Raw genomic sequence first — 27578 nt, 5'->3', positions numbered from 1 at the left:
GCAAGTATTTTCCAAGATATTGTGTGTAAGGAACGGATAGATGAAACTATAAAACTCAATAAATCGCCAAGTTAGATCCTGGTGACCTATTTTTCTATAGTTTTGTAGCTGTTTTGAAAGGTGTCAACATTCCAATTTTCTTGTGTAGGTAGAAAAGGGCTTTCGATGACGAGAGCGCATTGAACGAACACAGTCAAGCAAAACGCAATATTTCCTCCCAAAATAGTGTGAGAGGCTATAATAAAGAAACACGAGATTTTAAGATGCACATAGAATAGTAAATGTAAAAAAAAAAATCAGATAATTAAGCAGAAGCGCATCCACGATTTCCTGTAAAAGTCACATGATCTGAATTTCATGGGGTATATTACCAGCGGAAGAGGATTGGCGATCCTTTAAAACACAAAGAGCACCATAGCGTTCGAAAGTAGCTGACTTCACGACTTGGACATTTCTGAGTTTTAAAAGGTTTAATCAGAAAATGTTCATCCTAAACTTAATCTTAAGTGAAAGGTTCTACGCATGTTACAAATTACATTTTGGACGGAATTTATATATACAGTGGACCCAGCAGCACCGGAAAAAGCAATATTCTAGGGATTCAAGTGAGAAAATTAAATCAAGTAATATAAAAACAATTTTAGTTTCCTTTAAAATAAAACTAGGTACAGATTGAATATACCCTTTACATGTGAAAAGAGTTCTAATCCAAAACTTTTAAATAAATAATCAAAACAAACAAACATATATATTCAGAATTTACACGATATAAATACTACGAATAACGGTAGCCAAAGCACTGCATGGTTTGGATCTATATTTTTCCATATAGGAAATCGGAATTCCATTAGAAAAGAGCCTTCAGTAGCGAATCAAGGGTGATCCAAAGACAAGCCCAAGACATTCGTTATCCACACTATAAGTCCAATACCAAGAGTTTTCTGAAGACATTGATATAAAGCAATGTAAATATATAGATTCTAAAACATGCCCCTTTAAATGCAGCATTCTAAAATGAGATATTTATTTGCATTTAATTTCATGATTGTTTTGATAAAATAAAGACGAAAAAAAAACTTTGTAAAAGATGTACACGATTTTACATCTGTATCTTCTACAATTCCTTCAGCAGTTGTGTTTAGAGGTAAAAGAATTAGGTATCACAGAGGTGAACGAACGAGATTTAATGAAGCAATATAAAAGCATTAAGAAAAGTAGTAAAATTCTTGCTTACAGTTCCGAAGAAAGCAAAGTGTACTTTGAACAACGGGTTACCAATGATATGACACTGGTACAAGTGTATACAAAACTTGAAAGTAGTGGTCAGCGACACAAATTTGGTTGCACATAAGAACAAGAAAATTGAAATAATACATACCTAACATTGCTTGCAATGTTTGATCGATTTGGGAGATTCTTACATATAATCTATTATTACGATAGACATAACGCTATAATGTTGGGGTTCCACTGGACATCGTAATATCCAAGTCATTGCATCTTCGTTCCTTTAATTTTCAACCAGGAAAGTGGTACATATGCACGTATTGTCTTACCTTTGTCCGTCCAACCGTCAGTCAAAAACACTTCGGTTACATTTTGTGTTTGTCATTTCAGACACTGTGGTGGGGGTATCGGTCTTCCATGAAGATATTTAATTTTCTTCTTTGTTGCTTAGAATTTGATTAAAAGAAGCATTCTTTCTAAAATGTTGAATTGTAGACGTATCGTTAACTTTGGAGCACTTGGCGTTTGTCTTACTGTAGGTATGCACTAGATGTTTGCTTATGGAAACTTTAATTAAAGAGTGTAATATAGAATGAAATACACAAATCATGTACTTTACACGCTTGTGTAGTTTCCAATCAAATAAAGGTTTGAACATTACACACAACACTTCAACAGAAGTGACAAATGTCATTTGATCCTCATTACCATTCATATCTGTCCTCGTGGGTTAGTTTGCAATTCATTCGATCAATGTGATCATTATATACCTGTCCTGTTCACACTTCATCTCGGCCATAACCAAGAGATTGAAGGTTTTCGATATCTATATGCTTAGGGAGTTTCTGGGAATGAAGCATCGGCGTCATTGGCACTAATTTCTTCCGCGCTCATCTCTTTCTCAGACTTCATTCTGGAACTGTTGTACGAGACCGGAAGCACAGAGTTGGGATTGACATAGTCTGGGTTGCTGTAGAGATGCGAGTTGACACCCGAGTGAGCACTTCCATAGTACTGATACAACGAGTTGTCCATGTAAATATTGTATGGAGAGGCAGTGGTAGCTGTAGCGTCTCTATCCAACTGTTGTTTAGAGGTTGATGTTGTGAACGAGTTGAACAGTTGGCCACTGGGGAACGATTCCGTAGTTGGATGCACGTTATACATTCTAGTGAATGCGTTCTCCATATCTGTATACACTTTAGTGTGAGATTGGTTCAGCTGCGGAGAATAAAAAGAATAGGTCATCGTCCCCTGGTCTTCACGGCTGGTACCTGCAACAATATATGTTTAAGAAATATAATAGAAACAAGAAAGAACTTGAAAAGTGCTCAGATGAAATATAGGCATGTCCTGAGTGCAAAACCAGCACAAGACCTACTGGTCTTCATCTTAAATGCAAACACTTGCAAACGCTACTGTTACAAGCCAGGGTTATTTGCTTGACCTAGCGGTGTCAAACCCTGGCGGGATTCCGCTATTAGTCACAAGTTTACCCCAAATTTCCAAATACATCGATACAACTTCTCTTGCAAATTAGAAAGCCCAACATGTCCATTCTATACATAAATTTTACTCCAATAAATTCAAGACCACGGAACTTACAACTTTCCAATTGTCTATCAACCACACATCTGCATGGTTTCTCTTCATCAACTGTCCTTACCGTCAGCATTCCACGGCGTAAAACTATACAATTTTCCCAAATACAGGGAAGTATTTTTACTGCGCCACCTTAGGCCAGTTGAATCATGGTTTCGGGCCACACTTCGCCAGTAAAACTACATCAATGTGCCACCAGGCGACATAAACGGTATCGGCCAAGTCCCTTCTTGTTTATTCCATTGTGCAATTTACCAGTCTCCTACTGTAAATACTGCCACTGCAGTCACATAACCAACATACACCACTAGATTTTAGTAAGGACTATGGTACCCAGGGACACTCATGCGGCTCCGACCTGAATTCACCAAAAGTTAACCATAGCATCATGCAAGCACACTAATACTTCACTCCGTGACGTTTTCGCCTAGTAACTAGCTAATTATTTCGGGCTAAGGAATATTTCCACTGCACCGAGTTCCAATAATCAAAGAAGTAATCGCACAAATCTAAGAATTCGTTAAAACGGGGGGCTATAAACAAATGCGCATACTCTAAATTTATTACAATACCAGCAAAAACAAATTAAATACAAAATAAAAGGACAACTAATTCTACGTTATAATATTCTGTTCTATAATTATATACAAAATAATTACTCAAAGAGCTAAAGGTTTATAGTGTACCATTTGAGAGGCCTTGACTCAAATTAATGCTCAGTGACCTTGACCTACCTTCTGAAGAGTATCAGGCAGCTTTAATTACAAGTCTTCATTGACATACATGTGTTAATCGCATTTGCCATTTATCGAGCAAACAATACACTTCTGCAAACTTTTCTAATTACGTTTCTAAACATATTATTAAGCTATATTACAACTGCATTATTTTACAACTCTTACATTATTGGTGACTCATCTGGGACAACTGTATTGTCGACCAAAGCTGACAATGTTTACAATATAGCAAATAAATGAGCTGTCAGAATAATTCTAATCAGCATTTTCACACAAGTTTCTGAAATATTTAAATCGGCTACCATTCACTAAACGCATTGCTTTGCAAAACAGGTGTATAATTAACAAGCCGGTTAATGGCCTTGTGTCTTATTCCAATCGTGTCTCAACCACTAATGTGTGACTGCGACCTTCGTTCCTTTTCTATACAGTATATTTTTTATCTCATTATCTTGTTTATACTATTTCGATGAATCTATCTGTATTGGATCCTGAATTATGGAATACAATTCCTACTGAAATGGAGTGTCAGCAACTTACTGTAAATTCAAGTAATTGTAAAAAGACTTCCTTTTTGGCTTACTGCTAATGGTATACAGGCTTATCTTCCAAATCTATTGATCATTCATATTTTACTCTTCTTTTTTTGTTTCAAATTAATATCATCCTGTACTATTTTATAAGTTATTTATGTCAGTGTCTTAAATTAATATCTTCCAGTACATTTTACATGTCAGTGTTTTAAGTACGATTGTGACTTTTAACTGTGGTATATACATTTGCAGGTCGTATATATTTCATGTGGACCGTATGGTAGACTAGCTTTAATGCAAAATATGTCACTCTCTTAACATAAAGAATTATTGATATTGTTATTATTATCATTATTATGACTATTATTATTATTTATATTATTATTATTATTATTATTATTATTATTATTATTATTATTTACAGCACTGGAAGAGTAGCGACACACTTAAGACACTTGTATAATGTGCATCTCAGAGATTGTAATCTCATGATATTCGTTTCTCTATAATAATGATAATATTAATAATAATAATAATCACAATAGTAATAATAATAATAATAATAAGATGATGATGATGATGATGATGCCGGAGTTTGATTACTCTTGATACAGGACGCTGACGTTTAGTATCCTTAATAGGCTAATGAAATAGTAATGTTTCTTTCAAAACAATAATTATCTTTCCAATTCCCGTATACCCAACTTGTGTGTAATAACGACATATAAGGCATCATACTGAAACAATATCGGTTAAGTGACTAATATCGGCCACAGTGATTCAGATATAAGACGTTTACTACTCGCTTTTCGGAAAAGTTTCATGAATCTTGATAGAACAGTATAAATACAACGATATAAAAAGTATATTTGGTCGTGAGATAAACGCATAGATGTAACACAAGACCTCAGACAGGATGTGAATCATCATGATATTTTGCTGTAAAGATGTGTTCCTTACAGGCAGGTATATAATCATCAAATGTAATGATTCTAACATGGACAGAGTTTGAGGAATAAACTTAAAACACACTTTGACCATGCTCATGGAAGGCTGAAATATAGGTAAAAGTGGCCTACTTTATGACAAAAGATTAATAATCATTGAAATACATACCCTCATCAATTACCAGTATAATAGTACATACACAGGTGCAAAAAATATACATTTTACGCATTAAATGTTTAACGTCGCATAAGCCAGGAAACTAATGTAGGCCACAGTGACATTATTTTTTAATCAAGTTTTGATCCTAATAGGAATTTTATCGTCTTTAGTTCACTATTCTAGCATGAACAGCGATTGAGAAGTAAAATGGAACGACCAAAATGTAACCAAAACCAGATAAGCGTGAAATATAGACCACAGTGACTGCTTTTTTAGAGAGATTCTATGAAATCTACTGCATAATGTTGCTTACAACATTCAGATGGTCTATGTTTTATCTGTGACAACGCCGACACTATGGGTAGTACAAAGGTATATCTCTACTGTATTATACGGAGCTAAACATTGTAGAGGACAAATTCCATACAGATGTCCACTGTAAACCAATGGCAAAATACCAATATCTCTCCATTCAATCCAGCGGTCATCCTAAACACTGTATTGAGAATATTACATACATCTATTCAATGAAAAAGCACATTTTTTTTGTATTTGAACCGATTCTATAAAGTATATTGAAAACATTAACAAAACAAGAGAAAGCAATGCAACAAAGGAAATTTGGTAGTGGAATCAATACTGAGGTCTTGACAAACACATCACGACGATCTCTTGAAACGTAAATCAAACTAAAATGCTGAAATAGTACCCTAGACAAGCCAAGAAACATAGCAATCTAACATTTTCTTGTTACAGCAAAGATGAAGTGAACCATACACCAAATGTCTCGTGATACTCCTACACCATATGGACAAAAGGCTGAAAACATCCCAGCACATAACGTAAACTAATACATTTTCCAGCACATTTGACGGCAACAGCTTTATATAAATTAAGGCATAAAATGTGATCAATCATCACACCTAATGCGTGTGCCCTAAGGTAGTCTGGAGAGACGAGGAAACTTAACAAAAAGGCTAGGATCTGCATGACGACTCCTACGATCGAAGTATCGATTCAAGAGTAGTGACATAGTTGGACCCCTAGGTTAAAAGTTCGAGAGATAGCATCATGAAGATGACCATTCAAGGGCTTTAGGAAATATAAGGAAAAACCACTTAACCCGAAACCACACTACATATTTTCTACCGCCACCATCATTCCAAGGTCAAGGGGGCGATCCAAAATGTCACAGAGCAAATTGTCTTTGCTTGAAAACAATTCATCCGTATTACAAACACACCATGACAATGAGCTTAGAAAATATAACAAATAATATTACTTTACTCAAATATTACGCAAGGCTCATATAACCGTTATCATGATGTACAATGTTAAAGTGGCAAGCGAAAGGTTTTGCAGATTGAATTTCATCAGAATCTAATTACTTAACCCAAGTATTAACAAAATCAAATACGTACGTTAGTGAGAATTCACAAAAATAAACTGTAACCGAAACATTAACGCCAATTCTAAATTAGTATGTCCTTGACACCAAGGTCAAAGGTGCAAGTGAGCGTGTCATTAAATTGTTGAACGTTATATTCAGTCAACTAAAGTATGAACATTACATATCAAGTCGTTAAGGAAACAGACGAAAATTAAAACCTTTAACCAGAACCGTATTATATTTTATACGACTGAGATAATCTTCAAGGTAAAAGGGAACAAGAAGCGAGCTGCAGAATCAATTGCCTTAGCCTCATGATGATTTATGCCAATTACGATGTGAATCCATCAAACCGGTTAGAACATGTGGGCAAATAAAAGACGTTAGCCAAAATATTAATAGGCCGACGGCGCCGATGTTGTCACATATGCCGGTAAAGTCAAAACAAAATCTCGCTTCCCCTCAATGTTCGACAATAAAAGGATCAGCGGTACAGACTCAAGTAACAAGACATTTTACTTATTTGTAAAATGTAAGAAGCGTGACTGATGAAGCGTTGCACGCTTGAAGATTTTCTTATTACTTCCTTGCTACAGAGAAAGTGGAGATCCTGAATTTAAAATTGTATGAAGTATTCATCCATGAAAACACCATAAACTTGCCTCTTGTAGAGTTCAGCAGCTTCCCTACCTTTATATAGTGAAGAGAAAAGTGTATATAAGATTATGTTCCGGGATTCATTCCTCAACGTGACAACGCCAATGTCCATATCAAGGCTTTTGAAGGAGATGACAACCCCAATCGCACATCTTCCAACTGACAGGAGTACCTAAAGACATTGCAGTTACAAATTGTTGCATTTATATAATCAAATGCCACTTGAATAAAGAATGTCCAAAACTTTCTCATTCATTTAAGACACCTTAAATATGTGGTTTGTAGGAAAAAGTTACTCACCCATAACCGGAGTGGCCGCTTTGGTGTAGAGACATCTGTGCACGTGTTCTCGTGTCCCATTATAGAGGATGCTTCAAAAGAGCTTTGAAATGCTTTGGATTTGTTGTCGTTTTAAGCGAAGATTTTAGAAAGTAATATAATAAAGCTGTTGTTTTAGTGGCAGTTTATTAAACAATTTTTCCGATTCGCAATCTCCATAATGTAATCTAAGTACTCCTATCAGTTAAAAGTAACTGCATTATATAGTTTCTGCTGTGCTCGTTTGAAGTCATATAGCCAAGCTACAAAGTGTAATGATAGATGGGTAAATAAATCTTAATATTCTGTTTTAACAAAACATAAATGTAGCTCAATTTCATTCAATCAATTAAACAATTGCAGAGGTAAAATTTGTCATTGAAACTCTTACACATTGTTTACTTCGAAATGATGAGTTCATCTCTCTCGCCTTCATGATAGCATACTATAATAACAGGTGGCAAGTCTTTTGGGGAAGGAGAATTTTACATTTCTGACAAGGAGGGGATCAAAAAAAAGTAAGCATCATGGATGGAAGGTATTCTAGAAACTGGAAAATTGATCTTTTTACAAAATTAACAAAGGTAAAACATACCCGATGAGATATTTTCAAAACTAGTTGATACGCCAAGGTTTGGAGAAGCAGCATGACCTTGACTAGGAACGTCATCTGGCCTATCACTTTGAAGGGCGTCACCATTCAAACGCAGTCGTTTCGCTCCACTCATATTATCTAGTGTTCCAGTGACATCTACAATGCAAGTTTTATATATTCGTTATTTCCGTGAAGTCAACGAGAAAAAGGAATTGAAATTTTAAGAAGAACGTGGTCTTAATGTCGAACCCAAACTCAAATGCAAAATTGTATCTAAAACATTAACAAAAACTAAAGGTGTCTAAATAGAAATAACTATTTATTTCGCTTTCGCCCAAACGTAGGCGTAACCAAGAAATCTAGTAAGCATCTTCTAACCGATCCGATAAAGAAGCGTCTTGTATGAAGGCATCTGTATGTGTGTATAGAATTTTCGGAACTTTCTCAGAACGTTCAAGACATAAAAACTGCTCTAAATACAAAAGGAAAATTTTCCACATGCAGAAAATATGCTTTTCTTGCCAATGATGACAATCCACTTGAAAAATCTTTAAAACTATGTGATTTCTTTTATATGGTGAACCGCAGGAAAAGAAATAAAAATATTTGTCATTTCTATCCTTTTTATTATAGTCAGGAAAAGACATTTTATGAATGATAAACGACTGTACACAAACTACTGCTAATGTACACTGAAAATTCTGTAATACTGTTCTATGAACCTTTTCTAATATTGTACACTGAACATCCTCCTCCAATACTGTGGGGACCCCAAGTAGCCGAGTGGTTTAGGGCGCTCATCTTAAAATATCACTCAAACATCTTATTCTATTCCGTGCGAATTCCGAATCTCAGCTGATTAACGAGAGTATGTGCGAAACCTTGTCATTAGTTTCCCAAGTGTAGGTGGTTCTTCCTGAGGTCTTCCCATGTTCTTCCTTCAAAAACTATACTGGCCGATAAGTGTTGTATATAAGGTGCCGGAAAAACAGCTTAAATCTCACGAAAACAAACCAAACATACTCTAATACTGTACTTTGAACCACCTCCTTCGCCATTACTATGGGACCCTAGGTGGCCGAGTGGTCGAAGGCGCTCGTCTTTAAAGATCATTTGCACACCTCACCTCATTCCGCACTAGTCTTGGTTTGACCAATGTGGTTAGGTCACAACGCTTTCCATCAGATTCCGTGGAGCGCTGGTTCATCTCGGATTCTTTCTCTACTAACCCTACTGGCCACTATTTATACCCACCCAATCATGTGCTGAAAACGGCTTTAACACACACCCCCCGCAAAAAAAACCAAACCAAGCATGCACAAATACTGAACAATATTGCCGACTCGTGCTTGTCTGCTGCCTTCCTCAGTACAATTGTTAAGAGTATGTTCTTACAAAAAGTAGTAGAAAAGAGTGAAAAGCAACAAGCTATTTAAATTCAGCAAATAATTTATTTCCCTCGAATATAAAGTGAAAATGTTAAAATAAGAAAGATACGGTAATTTGAATCAAATCCCAAAATAATCCTAGAATTACAGACACAAGTTCTCATGATTTAAAGTTCTGAATAAACTTTAGTGGAAATCCAAATAAAGTCCAACGCTGAAAGTATTTTGATGTGCCTGTGATGGCTTGCAAAGTAATGAAGTGCCAATAGTCTTTGTTGAATAACACAAATACATTCCACGTATAAATCATTATTTGAAAGTGCAGTATAAATTCAAGTCTCTATTCACATAAATGTTATCAGAGCACGTTTGCATTTCCATAGAAGAAATAATTTCAATAATTCCAAATCAAATATTGTATATACAACAATAATCTGATTCTGATCGGATATCAACGCACAAATGAATCATTCTAGTGACGAGACTTTATATACTTGTGTTTGACATCAGATTACAATTAGCATTTTCTATTTAAAAAATATATATTTCCTTAATGTAAAATAACCTTATAGAAACTTCATAATGTTTACAAAATAAAATGTTAGTTACAATTAGAAAATCGTTTACAACAACTATAATATATAACCTAGATGATGTTTGGTACGCCAGGAAAATTGTAGGGGAATTCCAATAACCTAGACCCAAACCCAAATAAACATGTCTACTACGGTTAACATTGATCCTGCTTTTTGGATAAGTCCCATATATAATTCTACATTACATTATCATATAATGCAATAACAACAAAAAACAACAAACAATACAAATTAAAAAATACATGACGATAAGTCTTTGCACAGATTTCCGTGGCACTAAAACATACGGTATGTGTGTAAATGTGAAAATCCAACCAATGAATGAATTAAATTACCAGTCGTTATCGTTGCCGCAAGTATTCGAGAACATATAATAGGCAAGACGTGCAAGAGCACTGTATTTTGAACTTGGGAACCAATACTAACACCAATAATACACAAGATAATTTTGTTGAAGAATAAGCCTACGAAATATGTACTGCAAGTCAATAATATTTTAATTCAAATTAGGTTTTGCAACGAGCCTTAGACGGTTAATTCAATTAATGCACGTAACATTTTCAAAGGCATCTTTTTTTAATGCTCGTGCATGTATTCGTCAGCAAGTCGAAACATGGGTTAAACACAAAGCGATTGGTTCATTGGTGATTTTGTGGTTAAACGCCATCTCTCATCCAAAGATAGACTATGTATAGCGGCCAGTGTAACTGGTGGAGGAAGAACCCTGGAAAACACCTGTAAGAAGTCACTGACCCACGGGAAGTTACTAGCAGTTTTCTCACACACCCATATTGGTCGAGACCGAGACATGAACCAATGAAGAGAGGAGGAAATGACAGTGATCGGTAAAGGTGAGCGCTTTAGACCACTCGGCTATCCGGGGCTTTCGCCTATAAATGGAGATAGAATGACATAGCATTCTGCTTTAGCTTGCTCGACATAAACTATTATACCAGGATTAAAGCTTACAGGGTTTATTAACATTGCGTCATATTTCAAACTGGCCACAACATATGTTGTAGATGTTGCATAACTTTCAAAACCTCGAAAACAAACCTTATTGGTGAAGCCTCAGATGATGCGAAAGAGGGGGAAAGGAATCCTAGGATACCTTGACACAAGCTTCATATACCAACAGTACTTTAAATGGTGTTGTTGTATACAGTAGCTGCTTAAGAGATATATGCGTTTAAATAAACTTGTCACGATATATTGACTTTGTCATCAAAGCCGAATGGGATTATCTGCCTGATCATTGACGGGAGAGTTCACGAGACTGTGGCGTTGTAATATATTGGTAATTTACAGCGACACTTGTGGATTTTACGAGTTAAACAGAATACAGTAGAAACTTGCCTCTCTTACTTGAGATCTGTGTTGTCATGGGAACGGACCTTCCTGCATTGAATGGTGACATGTTGACGTCAGATGTAGTCTTCTTCAGGCGTGAATAAAAATCAGGGGTCAGGCATCTGGGTCTGTTTTCATCCTTAACGCTGAAAGAATAGTTCTATAAAAATGTCACTTCCTTCTTAAAGACGTTTGAAATATGTTCATGGAATACAAATCAAAGACCAAATGGACGGACGGACAAGTTTGCCTTTGTGGGTTATTGCCATTTTCAGCATGTTTTAGGCTATTCATGTTGGCTAGTAAGGAAGAAGCCAGGAAAACCTGAGAAGAATCATCTACCTACTGAAGCAAGCTTTCTCGCATACTTATGTACAATTTAGAAGATACATTGTGGAAAATAATATAGCCTGATAAATACATACTTAATACGAATAATATTATGAAAATTATGATATAGGTATGTTTCAGTTTCAAGTCACATTCACCAAAATTAGTAGCCGACCTTTCAACAAACATTTAATAAATATTTTCGAATGACTAGGACCTTGGCTCTGTTTCAAGATCTGAGTGGTGGCACGGGTTGGATGGATATTAAAGACAAAAGCTCAAGGATTATACAATCTAATGCAACTACAACAAAACCTCGATTATTCTGGACGAAGACCCTGCACCTGGAATGAGTGAAAACTATACATTCCAGTTCTAAACAGTTGAGACAGTAAAGTCTAAAGATATGATAACAAATTCCAAACACTTTAAAAACAAAACTGTATAAAATAGAACCTATTCATGAGTTACGAAATTGGCACAAGGGCAAAATCTAAGTCTAAAGGCTTTCTATGGTTAACCATTGACGGCTAAAGATAAGTCGTTCCAGAAATGAAATAGTTGCACACTGCATTTTTCTCATGCCAATTACCCTCTTTAACGCGAGTACATTAATGGCTATTACTGAAAAACTGACCATAGATAACCTTCTCGGTTTGTATTTGTATTTTAGGATATCAGAAGGTATCCACTAAATAGACTAATTTGTTTATCAGCTATATAGAAAATTTAGGCCTCCCAAATATTGTCAATATCGATTAGAAATCATGACAACTCCACAATATAAACTCTTTCGATCGTTACATTGTACTGGAAACAACCTGACGTTACCCATGCAATACTGTGACAGAAAATCATACAGCAGATATTCCAATTGACCGCGAGGTTAACGCTTGGTATTTTCGATTGTTTAGGCGTGTACATAACAAAAGGACCACACCAACTAATACGATCCTTTATTGTAGTATGTAACACGGAATTTATACTGAGAAAAATGAAATAATCTTCAGATTTGTACCTCTTTCCTAAATGTTTTAATTACGTTTAACACGTTCTAGGATCAGATTTTTCGTAGTCAGTCGCCGCACAAAAGAAGGCAACGTAAACGCAAGTCACATCCAATATAACATGTCGTACATTTTCCAAAAGTGTTAATGAACAAGTACCCGGTCAAAGATGATGCCATGTTTAAAATTGGAGACGGAAGTTGTTTGACATCTCTCGGTGCATTCTTCTTACCGGTACCTAGGTCTGGGGTCTGTATCACGTACTGTCCACCCTCTCGACTCAACAAATCAACAATCTACGGGGGGAAAAATAATCTTTTTAGATAGCTTAAAAAATAGTTTAAAAAATAGCAATTACAGGATTCCATGTAATGAAGTTCATATTTCGAATTCCAACCAATATCAACAGAAATATTTGATTCTTCTCAACTTTATTACACTAGATATGACAGACCTAATAATTTCAAGACGAATTTACAAATGGATCAGACAAGTTCAGCTATGTTTCCATCTAGTTTGAAGTAGGATTCCATTTTAAAATTGTATGTAAACTAACAGTTACTCTCATTAAGAACAAATTCATTCTGAATTTAAAATGTCTTAAATATCTTAAAATACGAATGACTTGAGCCTTGTTATTGTTTCAATTTTTGTATCACATGCCTTCTTAAATTAAACTCATGAGTAAACAAAAGTGGACGAAGCATAAATATAGACCACACTGACTAACGTTTGATTCGTTGTACTCCCAAGTTATTTAGAAAAATCAAGTTGCAGGTCCTAATTGCCACCAGTATACGGGACACTAACTTAAATGCAAACTTGGACTAAAGACCCTGAATAATGAAATGTTGATCACACTGACCTTTTGGCACAAACGTGTTCAGCCCGAACTAAGAGGCAGAAATGCAAAAGATGTATGAAAAACCAACCAATCCTCAAAAATTGATCAAAATTATTCAAACTCCAAATGTAGATTACATTAGTCTACTTTTGGACCACCAAATATGTGTTCGCCAAGTTGCACAAGACTGTGACCCCTCGGACAAATGTCTATTAAAGACGATCCTAAATGCAAACATATCCATTGTCTAAAATCAGATTGACGGATATAGGAACAATTATTTTTGCTAACAAATGTTTATTACAAAGTTTCTATTTTTCTGATATGATTGTACGATGAAATTATTTGAAATTCAGATATCGGTTACTCACTCTTTTTCAACTATAACGTAACGTTTTTTGATAATTATAAATGTATAACTACTTAAAAGAAAAATTAAACTTGCTTGATCCTGAAGAGATTGTGGCATGGCCGCATTCACTATTTGCAAATAGTCCACGCACATTTCCAAAATGGATGCCATGTCTGTTTTACGGCCACGGATGTAAGGAAGTAGAACTCTTAGCTGGTCACAGCTCTCCTTTATACGCTCTCTGCCAAATAATAGCAAATTATGTTTTTATTTCCATACTTTTGGGGACAACGGTCTTGTTGGAATTTTTGTATAAAGCAGGTACACTATCCATACAGACTCATGGTTCCTTAACAACGCATCACATTCAATGTTTACGTACCACACGTTATGTAAAACAGAATCTAATCACATTTTACAGATTCCCTCAACGATGTATGTAGTAATTTTCAGAGATCATTATAAGAACGAGATGCCATTTAATTAGATTTTTAATGTCAGAATCATTGATATACAAACAATAACAAAACACCTTTGTAATAAACTGCATGGGACTCTGATATTTACTTTGCTGTATCAATAATACAGTATACTCGTAGAAAAATGTTATAGTGCGCATCAGTGGGAATGCGAATTCGTTTTGTGCTAAATGGAAGTTAACAGTGTCAATCTTTGTCCTACCAATTTTCTACTGTTCATTTGTCTGATACACGTTAATCCACGTAATCCAAGAGTATGCACGGTGCTTGAAGAGCAAATTTCGCTGACCGGATCCAACAAAGTATGGGATACAGCTCTCAACGAATCACTGTTGTTGTATGACTGTGCAGCCGAGGAATATGCATCATATTTGCCCACTCCAGATAGGTTGCAATTTAGCCACGAGGTAAATGCAGACAACTTTTCTAATTAACTATTCTTTGCCTGCACATGGACCCCGTAGTTTTGTCTAGATTAAGACTGATAGAATACAAACTGTATACCTCTATCGAAGTTCCAAAACTCTTCCATTTTCTTTGCCAGACAAAGGGAATTAGTACTATGGGGACTCCGATGCTGATGGTACCTTTAGCACAGCACGTGGATTCTCCTTCGTGCAGACGAGAGAAAGAGAGGATAAAAGCTTCTCAAATATTATTCCAACCTTCTAAGTTTTTCCTTGGTGGTGTGGTCCGTAGCACTGGCATGTCTTTGAGTTCTGGAAGCAATATTGCGGATCGAAACTAGGTTAGACATCTTCTCATCTGGAAGCTGGCACATATTTGGAGGAGATTCGATACCACTGTCAATCGAAATGCTGCGATAATAATAATGATAATAATAATAATAATAACAATAATAATAATAATAATAATAATAGTAATAATAGTGATTCAAGGTCTCCTTTCGGACTTAGAATATTTTAGAAAAAGATATTTGTTGACAAACTGCTTACCATCATATATTTACACGCGTCAATTTTCTAACTTCTTGCGAGATGAATTGTCTCTGTGTTTGGTGGAATTGTTTGCAAATTGTACGAAAGTTTACAAAACTGCAAAGACTTGAACTGCTGTCCATCTTACAGTCTACTTTGTGTGAACTGCTGTCCACCATCTTACAGTCTACTTTGTGTATTAGATAACCCACATTCAGCTCGTTCCATACGAAACCAATTGATCCCAAATATGATTGGGTGGTTAACGAGTTGATCGACTAACTGACCTAAGTAGAAAGGAATGAGATATTATTTAAATACAAGGCATCAATAGTCATCTTGTCAGATCTGACAGCAACCGACATAGCAAGTTTTGTCAGCATTTGAACCCAAAATACTCTTATTACGAGTCCGTCAACTTATCTATATCAGAAGTAAAACAAAGCGTTATCTGTGTAGGTAATTGCAAGTGATAATACGTCTTGCCTGCGCAGAATAATACATAATCTTATTCTAACCTTCATCCATTAGTTTCCATCATCCGTTAGTTTCCACCATTAAAATATAGTATATGCAGGAAACATTTTACACAAAAACGGATTACATACAAATCATGGCTTTATAAAATATGTCCTTATTTAAGACCTGTTATTAAAATCAAACAAATGAAGTTGTCAACGTCATTATCTCCTGAGGCAATGCGTATGAAAGCATACGACTGTTATTGTTGTCCTAAGTGTGAATATTTTAGTCATGTTACAGCCAGTCCTTGCTCAAGGCTAAAAACTCCATGTCCGAAGTCCTACTGATGCTTTAGATAATTGGATCAGTAAAGTTCACACACGGAGACTTCTTTGATTTTGTTAGTAGCTTATTGCCATGACTGGGTGTTGCAGTCAGAGATCTGCACGTAGGCGGCCCTTTGACAATTGGTCTCTCTGCTCTGTACTTATGGCAGCAGATCAGTTCGCCAGTATCCAGGGCGACTGAGCAGATCTTTTCAGGGCATCACTGCTCAGCCTGCACAGGGAGACGCCTAGAATAGATGGCCTAAAACATTTCCTGCCCTTCAAAATCTGGCCAGCTTGTCGTGGCTGGCAAGATCATCCATACCTGTGGTCGAAACTATCAAAGAAAAATAATTCTTATTGGAGCAAGAAACATCCGTACTCTAATCGACAAAGAGAACGTAGGACGACCTCACGGGATAATAGCCCTAGTTGCTAAGGAGCTTTCAAACTACAATATCGACATTGCAGCCTTGAGTGAAACCAGGTTCGAAGGGGGTTCGCTGAGCTAGCAAGCGTCTACACCTTCTCCTGGAAAGGAAAAGCCCAGTGAGAGGCTAATGAAACAGACTACCTATCAACCACATACGCCACACAAAGGTCATCAGCGCCTAGGCCCTATCCTCTCAAGCCAGCGGAAACCATAGAGCAGTTCTATACGGACCTCGGTTCTGTACTTTGCTCAGTTACAGCTGACAAGATCATACTACTGGTGGAATTCAACGCCCGTGTTGGCTGCGATTATTGTCGATGGAAAGGTGTGCTTGGAAAGCACGGTGTCGGCAAGATGAACAACAATGGGCTGCTCCTACTCAGCAAATGCGCAGAATTTGACCTCCTAATCACAAAACTCAATGTTCAGAATGTCGAACAAACACAAAAACATCTGGATGCATCCCAGATCTTGCCAATGCCACTTAATTGACTAAGTAATAGTCCGTCAGAGCGATGCTCAGGAGTCCCCATCACTAAGCCCATGCGAGGATCAGAATGCTGGACAGACCACAGGCTTGTCCAAACTACCCTAAAGATGCTCTTTGTCCCACATCACCCAAAATGTCCTAAGCTTGTGCGCATAGCCTTCAACATTATCAAACTACAGCAGCCTTCCATCCAGCTCAATTTCCAGAAGAGCCTATATGAAAAGCTCTCCACCAACGGGCCTATACGTAGAAATTGCTCCGAGAAATGGAACAAGCTCAGGTAAATAATAAGAGAAACAGCTATGGCGACTATGAGTCCAAAGAAGCGAACAACAGTGGCATTGAAGATCTGCTTGCCAGAAAGAACACAGCATTCATAGACTGGCAGAATGATACAAACTCCATCCCCAAAAATGACCGCTTCAAATCCTATCAAGCTGAGGCTCAGAGAGAACTCCGCAAGATGCATGACCATTGGTGGGCAAGGAAAGCTGATGAAGTTCTACAACTCCTTCAAGTCAATCTTCACCCCTTCAAAGTCTGGCTCTGTCCCCTTGCGTGCTGAAGATGACAGTACACTAATAAAGGACAAGGCTGACATTAAGGACAGATGGAAAGAATACTTTAGTCAGCTCCTAAAACTGCCCTCATCGGTCAGCCAATCTATTCTGGACCAAATACCCTAACAGCCAACGCACGCCAACAATAGAGTACAGGAAGGTCATTAAACAAATGTACTTTGACAGGGCACCTGGAAAGGATGGTATCCCAGCGGAGGTGTACAAGGCTCTCAGTGAACAGACCATGGAGGCATTTCACGATGTGTTGATAACCATCTGGACGGAAGAAAGTATGCCAGACGACTTTTGGGACGCATCAGTTGTGACCCTCTATAAGAATAAAGGCACAAGTGTGGACTGCAGTAACTACAGAGGCATATCTTTGGTCTCCATAGCTGGCGAAATGCTTGCTCGCTTCATTCTCAACAGGCTTATTGCTGCATTGTCAGAAGAAAACCTCCACGAGTCTCAGTGAGGCATTTGTCCTGACGGCATCGTCGTTGACATGATCTTCGCAGTTAGACAAGTCCAAGAGAAGTGTCTTGAGCAGGACATGAATCAGTATGCCGTCTTCGTGGATCTGACAAAGGCTTTCGATACAGTCAACAGAGACGCAGCACTGTAGGTAATACTCAAGAAGCTCGGGTGTCCTCCAAAGTTTACCAACCGCGATGACATGACTAGATAGATTCTCTCAGACGGTGAACCCTCTGAGAAATTCCCCATATCTAGTGGTGTAAAACACGGGATGAGTATTCGCTCGGTACTCGTCAACAACATCTTCACACAGGTACTGCTCCATGCCATCCGTGACCTTTACCTTGCTAGCAACATTATCGGCTGGATGGATCAGTGTTTGATCTCCGTCGCCTAGCTGCAAAAACCAAGACGCTAGAAAGATTCATCATTGAAACACTCTTTATAGATGACTGTGCCATCGTGGCACATGAAGAGACTCACCTACAGGCAATCGTGGACAGGTGTTCCGAAGCTTCCAACCTATTTGGACTCACAATTAGCCTAGGAAAGACAGAATGTCTCTTCCAGCCCTTCCCAAATACTGTCCCATCACAACTCTGCATCACCATTGGCGACACACAGCTGAAGAATGTGGAAAGTTTCAAATACCTTGGCAGCACAATATCCAGTGATGGCTCCCTGGACAAATAGGTCACTGCGAGGATCCAAAAAGCCAGTCAAGCAGTCGGACGAATCCGAACTAAGGTCTTGCAGCCCATGGATATACGCCTGTCAACAAAGATGAAAGTATACAGTGCAGTTGTCCTCACGTCTCTCTTGTATGGCTGTGAAAAGTGGACTGTCTACCGAAGGCATAGTGGTCAGTTGGAACAATTCCACCAGCGCTCCCTGAGATCCATCATGCGGATTAAGTGGCATGACCGACACACCAAAAGGGAAGGCCTTGATGGAGCCAACACAACAAGCAACGAAGCCAAACTAGTTCAGGCCCAGCTTCGTTGGACTGGCCATGTCATCCGCATGGATCAAAACAGACTCCCATATCAGCTTTCCTTTGGTGAGCTAGCCCAGGGCAACTGAAACGAAGGTAGCCCTCGCAAGAGGTACAAAGACCATCTCAAGACGCATATCAAATGAACAGACCTTCAACCCCACCAGCTCGAGCTCGCTACATCAGAAAGAAGCCACTGGCGACCCCTGAACAAAAAGGCCTGTTCCACCTTCGAGGTTGACCTTCCGCCAGCGTCTTGCTCAAGCTCGCGAGAGACGTCACATATCTGTATCCCAGCCACCCCCAAACACCGGTGTCCCATGCCCCACTTGCAAACGCCTGTGTACATCGGAATTAGGACTCCGGAGCCACTTGCACATCCACCGTCGATGAGATCGCACAACTTGTCTACCTCGGCTCGAGAGACTACCAAGAAGCAATGACTAAACAACGTATTGCAAGACTGCATTGCACTACAATTATATGAACGTCAGACACTTCACGTATTGTTTCCCCGCCATATTCTTTTTATTTAATCAAATGTCAGCGGCGTAGCGACTTCATTATTTTCAGGGTTCAAGAAAATTTTACTAAAATGAATAGGATAAATCATCGATTCCTTCATATGTAATATTTGGCCAACTAGAATTTTAACATTAGCAAGTACAATTGTGTGCTAGGTTTTCAGTATTCATTTATTCGTGACAAAGGTGATGTATCTAACTGGAGTCTGACTTTAAAACTGTACATATACACAGAGCTAATGCCCAAATTACTGCCATCTGACAAGTTGCAAGATACGCCAATTTTTCAAATGTTTCCATTCACAAAGAAAAGTATTCTGAACACCTACCTGAAACTTGACTTGTCCGTTTCGTCAGACATCGAGGCAGGGGTAGCAGGCGTACTTGGAGTGGTAGGAGTTAGAGGGGTGGCCGGATTGGAGGGAGTTTGAAATCCTTTATTGCTCGGAGGTGAGTCCGGACTCTCTAAGATGAAAAGTAAACAATTGGTAAACTAGTACTATAAACTAAAAATGTATTAATGTAACTCTGATGCCCCACAGCAGTGTTTAACATTGGCCTAAATGTAAGCCTTAACCAAGGTGTGAAGGACTGCACGACGGATGAACAAAATAACACTATATGCCCTTCCGCCGTCTGGGGAAGGGGTGTGTCAAATGTATATAATATTGGACGACATTAGAAACCGTTAAAAAAATACAAATGACCTATATATTCTATACATGAATATACTGAAGCTATGTACGTATTTCATTACAAATTTACAAGGAGCCAGTAAGTCGACTAGAATGTGTGGAAGTGCTCGTTCTGAAACTGTGCTATAAAAAAGAACAAAATATATTAGATCAGATTAATTTATATTAGATTAGATAGATAGATAAAAAAGATCATACATAGATATAAAAAAGATCATACAGTTATAGCCTGCAGCGAATAAATATATCAATATATCTTTACTTTTAATAATTATTTTGCTTCTTTTTCTTTCTTACTTTTCGTTTTTATCTTCAATTATTGATACTAGATACGCAATTTTATTTGAGTATGCATTTATTATGATAGGGAACTCACTAAAATGAATTCTTAATCCATGACATAGGGACACAGTTACTAAACGTTATGAACGAGGGGGAATAAGAAAGACACAATTAGAAAAACATTAAAATTAATATGCCTTATGTGAATTTGAAAAGACAAGTCTCGAATAGTCAAATATTTCTTAGTATAATTTTTAAAATATTTTTTCAAATGGATCTTTGTTTATAAAAGAACACTTACTGATTAAACTAACATGTTTTGGAATGGTGTGTACTTGGTCAGGTTATATTAAAAATGTTTACAAGACGTGACATTTTAAAGATCTATTGACACCTTTGTATTGCACTTCTATGAAAGCTTTCGTAATGCTTACTACGATAGTTGATAAAACAGCTGGAATCCACGTCATAATTGGCATTAACTTTCATGGCCAGATGCAGACAAAAGAAGAGGAACATTACTTCATTAAGAAGCTCAAAAAGTTAGAATTCTATAGATTGGTGAAATGTGTTGAATATAAAAAAGCAATAAAATAAAATTTTATAAAAAATCAATAAGTTTGTCACAAGTTCTAAGGCTTTTAAAATATAAATGGGGATGCAGAACATCCAAACTAGAAAAATAAGAAGAACAGAATTAAAGTACTATGTAAAGTGAGATAACGGTAGTACTCAAGGTGGGGTAACGATCCGCATAATGTATCACAAAATAAAATTAAATTATTTTATTAGCTATTAAATGCATTATAAGGTTTTATATAGAACATTGCAAAGTTTAAAATTAAACCCGTCATTTTTGAAAATAACTGATGTGAATTTTGTAGGAGAGGCGAAAGAACTATCAAATATTTATTTCATTACAGCAGTGAAGTTGGAAATATAAAACAAGCATTGTGACTTATTTTACAATAACGTGTCAGTATTAATTCTAGAACTAACACAAACATATATATTCATGGGAATTTTGACATAAGTAAACATTTACTTTGTTGTTGTTACATATATTATATGTATCGGGCCAAGATTATAAATTAAATTCACCGAACTCTCAAGGTCTTCTCAAAGTTTTCATAAACCATTTGAAAAATTGAATCTATGTGACTGCAAACAATCTGTAATGCATAAAAGCTTACTATAAATGGCCATCAATCTATGTTTTAAACAAGGTGGCAATTATTGTTATTAAAATGAATTAGTAAAATTATGCTCCTTTCGTTTTCGTCCTCGATTCGAACGCTATTTTCCAAAGTACGATAGGTTTCACATGGCAAATATGGTGGATGAAAAACCTACGAAAACACTGAGAAGAACCATCGACCCACGGGAAGCTATTGGCAAACTTCCTCAAATACCCAAATTGTCTGAGCACGAAAATCGTATTTACGCAGACGGAGATAAAATGTCAGTGATCTGTAAAGACGAGAACCTTAGGGCACTCGGCCACCTTGCGTCATTTAAGAAAAGACGTACAATAAATTGCCAACATATGTATTATTGATAGCATGTATATTGTAATTGTCAAAACATATATCGTGACCGTGGTCATTATGCACCGAGAACCAAATATGTCAAACAATTTCAAATACTTCAAATCTGATGACGAGTTTTTCATTCTCAAGGACAATTTAGGTGCAAAAGACACTATCAAGGTCCGTCATGTGTGTACCCAAAGGAGACTGAGGTCAGCCCTCAAGGCAGCAAGTAAACGCATCGCGATCTGCAGGGTCTATTCCGTCAGTGTGAGGATGCATATCAGCAAATATTTTTCCATCACGTGATTTCTGTAATGCGCATACACGAACTTCCTATGCTCTTGTAATGGAATAAATTTCTCATGGAATAAGCACATTTACAACAGAGAACGGACACCAACTTCAATTGTTGTTGTTGTTGTAGGGTTTAACGCCATTTTTCAGCATACGATAGGCTATAAATGGCGGCCAGTATTAATGGTGGAGGAAGAACCCGGGAAAACCCCGGAAAGAACCACCGACTCACGAGAAGCTACTGGCAAGCTTTCTCACATACCCACATTAGCCGAATCCGAGACTCGAACCCACGCAGACAGAGGTGAGATGGCAGTGATCCGTAACGGAGAGCGCTTTAGACCACTCGGCCACTCGGGGCCCCACCAACTTCAATTATGTTGACCCGATTTCTTCTTGGGCAGTTACAGTAAAAATACTAAAAATACGTACTGACACTATAAAAGTGACATTTCCAGTATAAAGAAGTTGATTATAAATGAAGGTATAAAAAGTAAAGTAATTAATAAAGTAGATATTTTACTAGAACACGTTTCACTTGCTTTCACAAGAAACTGACTGATGAAAGCGTTTTGTCACACGCGTGCACGCGTAGTGCATGGTGAAATACGCATTTATAAACGATAAATATTAACTACCACATCCTTCATTCCAGGTCGACCCACAGGTGCTCGACGCGAGCTTGATGTTAAGAAAAAATAATAATCTAAAGGAAAAAAAATCATACAGAGTGACAAAATACCCTAGATTACCTCCATGACCCGTTCTGACATAGGACCCTCTCTATCATAATATATAAGAGAGAAGGTACGGAACTTCCAAATACTTCGCTCCACCCATGACCCTCGATTTCCTTCTGCTATTTCCGTCTTTAAAGGCACGCGACCATACTATATGGCTTGTTTTACTTCTGATATATTTTTCTATCCATCAAGCCATATTGACTTTTCTGCGTTGTACCAAACTCAAGTTACGGTCTCCGAAACGTGCGATTTTAGCGAAGTTTTCCTTTGTGGACACTTCCGTGCTCCTATGATAATAAGAATAAGCTTTTGAACCAATCATATTTCGGCGTTGACGTTAGTGCCGCCAATTTTTAAAATAGAGATGCATGTATACGATGTGTTGTGCAGTGAAGAAGACAATGTATAATACTTGCATGGAACAGGATTCCTAAAGTTGAATCGAGTTAATGGTAAGTAAAAAACTTACTTTTGCATCTACCGCTGTTCTGTAATTCAAGAAATGATGCACCATAGAGTTGAAAACATTGTCCATATCGCTCTTGTCACCGGTTTTCGGATGAGCAATGAGTTTTGATGGATAGAAAAATATATCAGAAGTAAAGCAAGCCATATAGTATGGTCGCATGCCTTTAAAGACGGAAATAACAGAAGGAAATCGAGGGTCATGGATGGAGCGAAGTATTTGGAAGTTCCGTACCTTCTCTCTTATATAATATGATAGAGAGGGTCCTATGTCAGAATGGGTCATGGGGGTAATCTTGGGTATTTTTGTCACTCTGTATGATTTTTTTCCTTTAGATTATTATTTTTTTCTTAACATCAAGCTTGCGTCGAGCACCTGTGGGTCGACCAAGGCTCACGTTTCCACTTAGGTTATTCCATTAGTGCATTTCGGCCATACGACTGCAAATGAGCACACCAGAATCTATTCGTTCTAATTCATTCTAACTGCTAGCAAAACCCAGATTACATTGTGGGGATAGATAACATATATAGCAAAGTTTGACAATTGTGTGTTAGATTTTGAAATTGCAGTTTCAATATTGACAAAGCAATTTTGAAACAATCCCGTTATATGATCATGAGTACGTGAAACTTCAGCAGTCCTAAAAGGCCATGTTTAGCTTTACCTATAAACGTTTACGAATTCTTTAAACGTGTATGCGAACATGCACGTTATGTCATTGTCACAAAAACAACCAGTTGAAATTAAGTTACATTTCCACATATCTGCTCAAGATTATTGTATATTAAAATATTTATTTTCATTCTTTTCTTAACGTATATAATTGTGATCTTCACATCAAAATTTGGCGTCGCTACAAACAAGCTAACATTGGTTATAACGCACAATACAAGACTTTAACGTCTGGTTGGTGTAGTAATAATGCCGACAAACAATTCCTTTAAACTAACATATTTACTTTAAAATAGTTTGTATGTTGAAGAACATTGTTTCAGCAACATTTTAGTTTAAATAAACGCCGTTTCAAGTCTGGAAGCCACTGCATTGTTTCCTAGTCATTCTAATTCTTACAAAACCGTAACATGCGCATGTCCTGGCAGTTATGTCCTGTTCCGTTATCGATTTGTTTCAACTATAAGGCATATTCATGAAACACCTACTGCAAACGAACTTATCGCAACTTAAGCGAGGTCCCGCATGAACATATAATGGTCGTCAGTAGTCCAGTTAATTCAAATGATAATTTATATATAGAGGTCGTGTCCAAATGTTAGGAACTGTTCTGGACCATTTTATGGTGAAGCTTTACAACCTCCAAAATAATGTAATTGCTTGTAGAAGTGGCAGCTGTTTAACATTTTAAAACGTTACAATAATGTAATCCGGGTACGCATACGAGTTAAAATTATTCGCGACTTGTTGTTTCTGCTGTGCTCGTTGGACGTCATATGGCCAGAATACATCTTGCAATGACCATACGTGCTCATAATCCTTGAAACATAAATATTCATGCTTGCAAGCTTGGGATAGTCCTTAAAAAATTTCACTTGTTCTAAGCATACATACTGAGTGAAAAAATTGAACAGGAATGAATTATTTTTTACATTATATTTTCAGCCGAAATCTCGTGTACAATATTTAGACTTGCTGGTATTTTAAAATCAGTGGTAGTGTTAATATTTCGGACGGTTTTGATGACAATGTTTGGTTTCAAACATAAAGTGGCTTCTAACAGACTTGTCTACGCATGGTTTTGATTGCAATGTTTGGTATCAAATAAGACAGCTTCTAGTTGTCCTTTAATACATTTGTGATTGCGAATTTTCATTGCAATGTTTGGTGTCAAATAAGACAGCTTCTTGTTGTTCTCTAATAAATTAGTCATTGCAGGGCAATTAAGTATCATCATATCGTTCATAACCAGCATTACTTTCTTTTGGTACAAATGCCAACAAACCAATCAGCGCAAGTCGAGTAGGATTCAAGGGGACATTAGGACAAGTGTGGGAAATAGAGGGACGTTGTATTCACATAGTTACAAATGTGTGTGTGTGTGTGTTTGTGTGATTAGGATTTTTAAAGTAGCTTTAACAATTTTTCAGTCCTGTCGCTACGATATCTACAGTATGGCACTTTATAGTGATGTCCAGCACTGGGGCATCATGCGGCAGACATGTAACATGATGTCCCACCCAGTCATATTATCCTGACACCAGGCCGACCAGCCCTAACACTAACCTCTTAATGCTGAGTGCCAAGCGAAGCAGCTGTTATCACCATTTTTTTTCACCATTTTTTAAAAAGTCTTTGGTATGACTCGGCCGGGAATCGAACCCACAACCGCCCGGTTCCGTGACGGACGCTCTAACCACAAGGCCACCGGAGCGGTACAAATGTTAGTATAAACGTTTCTAAGCGAGCAGGAAAAGAATTATATGAATCTATATAACAGAACAAAACTGATAATAACATCTATATATATATATATCTCTCTCGCTCTTACTCTCTCTGTATGTATATTACATATATATATATATATATATATATATATATATATATATATATATATATATATATATATATATATATATATATATATATATATATATATATATATATATATATATATATATATATATATTTCCAATGTGAGTAGATACTTGACAGTTATTAAAAGTATTTTGGTGCAAATATTTTACAGTGAATTACCATATGATATCTAGGTACATCAGTACAAGTTTGAATAAAATCTCTTTTTAGTATGAATGTTCTTAGAAGACAGTCACTTCTGCCTTACAAACGGCCTGTCAAGACAGCTGGTCTCTAGTGACATGTAATGACACTAAACAATCAATAACTCGGAGCACTGAAAATTATTCTCTCAAGACGGGTGTTCTCATACCATTTGTCTTTCAAGACAAGTGGTCTCTGATTCCAGTTGTCCTTGAAAACAGATGGTTCTCATTGCACTGGTCTTTAAAGATAGATTTTCTACTAAATGAACAAGAGTAAGGAATTAGCTATACTATTTTCGAGTTAAATTAATGTGCTGAGTGTACTGAATACTTTTGTATAAGTTTATATACCGTACAGCCACCAACCTTGAACTTTTCTTGGTTAAATTCTTATGTTACGAAGATTACATGAATGTACTCAATAGCATATACCATTCACAAATAGTTTAGTAACATTACAGTGAAACAATTCACTGTATTAAACCCGAATCTGTCTCCCTACGTGTAGCATTCAAAGTACAAATGAAAGATTAAATTTCCAGATGATTTCGCATTTACTTTTAGATTTCTCTTTGGTCCCATCGGATGATAAAGTAAAGAATCAGTAGTTCTGTCATATCACGTACTCCATTCTCTACTCGAAAACGACGCATATACTGCACCCCACCCACCAAAGGAGAGGACGAATGAAGATATTAAAATATTGCCTGCTGATATAAAGGTGAAGGGAGTCCTTATAGTAAATCTCTAAATGGCAAAAACATTTGGACGTAAATGAAATTAAGTAGCAGTCGATTCCGATTATGAATGTATTCAATAATTTTACTCGTGTCAACTTACGGCGTTTTGAATTGCCACGTGTTCGCACCATATTTGTGTAAATACAATCATCTGATATAATACTGTACAACAGGGTATCCTATTCCTTCACAGAATAAAGTTCAAAATAAATTTCCACACTGAATGAAGTCTCCTCAACGAGGAGGATATATCGAATACAAACAATGCAAACGAACCCAAGAACAAGAAAAGCATGCGTTCTTGATTTCTTTGATTGGGTTACTTACACAACCGTAAATTTGCACCAAGTTCACCAGTATTCTCCTCTAACG

At 37.0% G+C, this 27578-nt stretch overlaps 1 protein-coding gene across 1 annotated transcript; it reads right to left on the bottom strand.

The window, feature by feature from the left end:
- LOC149778365 (uncharacterized) lies at positions 1-27443 on the bottom strand. The gene is made up of 8 exons (XM_089938326.1): positions 27307-27443; positions 20046-20181; positions 15178-15330; positions 14127-14274; positions 12997-13133; positions 11516-11646; positions 8167-8322; positions 1-2501 (listed from the first exon to the last, which is right to left on the bottom strand). The coding sequence occupies exons 1-8, from the start codon at positions 27335-27337 to the stop codon at positions 2062-2064; spliced, it is 1332 nt and encodes a 443-aa protein (XP_089794452.1). The 5' UTR covers positions 27338-27443; the 3' UTR covers positions 1-2061.
- Between the last annotated feature and the right edge of the window lie 135 nt (positions 27444-27578).

This window comes from Sinohyriopsis cumingii, chromosome 17 (genome assembly GCF_028554795.1).
Source record: "Sinohyriopsis cumingii isolate HCF-2022 chromosome 17, ASM2855479v2, whole genome shotgun sequence".
NCBI classification, from domain to species: Eukaryota; Metazoa; Mollusca; class Bivalvia; order Unionida; family Unionidae; genus Sinohyriopsis; species Sinohyriopsis cumingii.
Note: the sequence above shows the minus strand (reverse complement) of the source record. Positions and strands in the feature narration are given on the sequence as shown.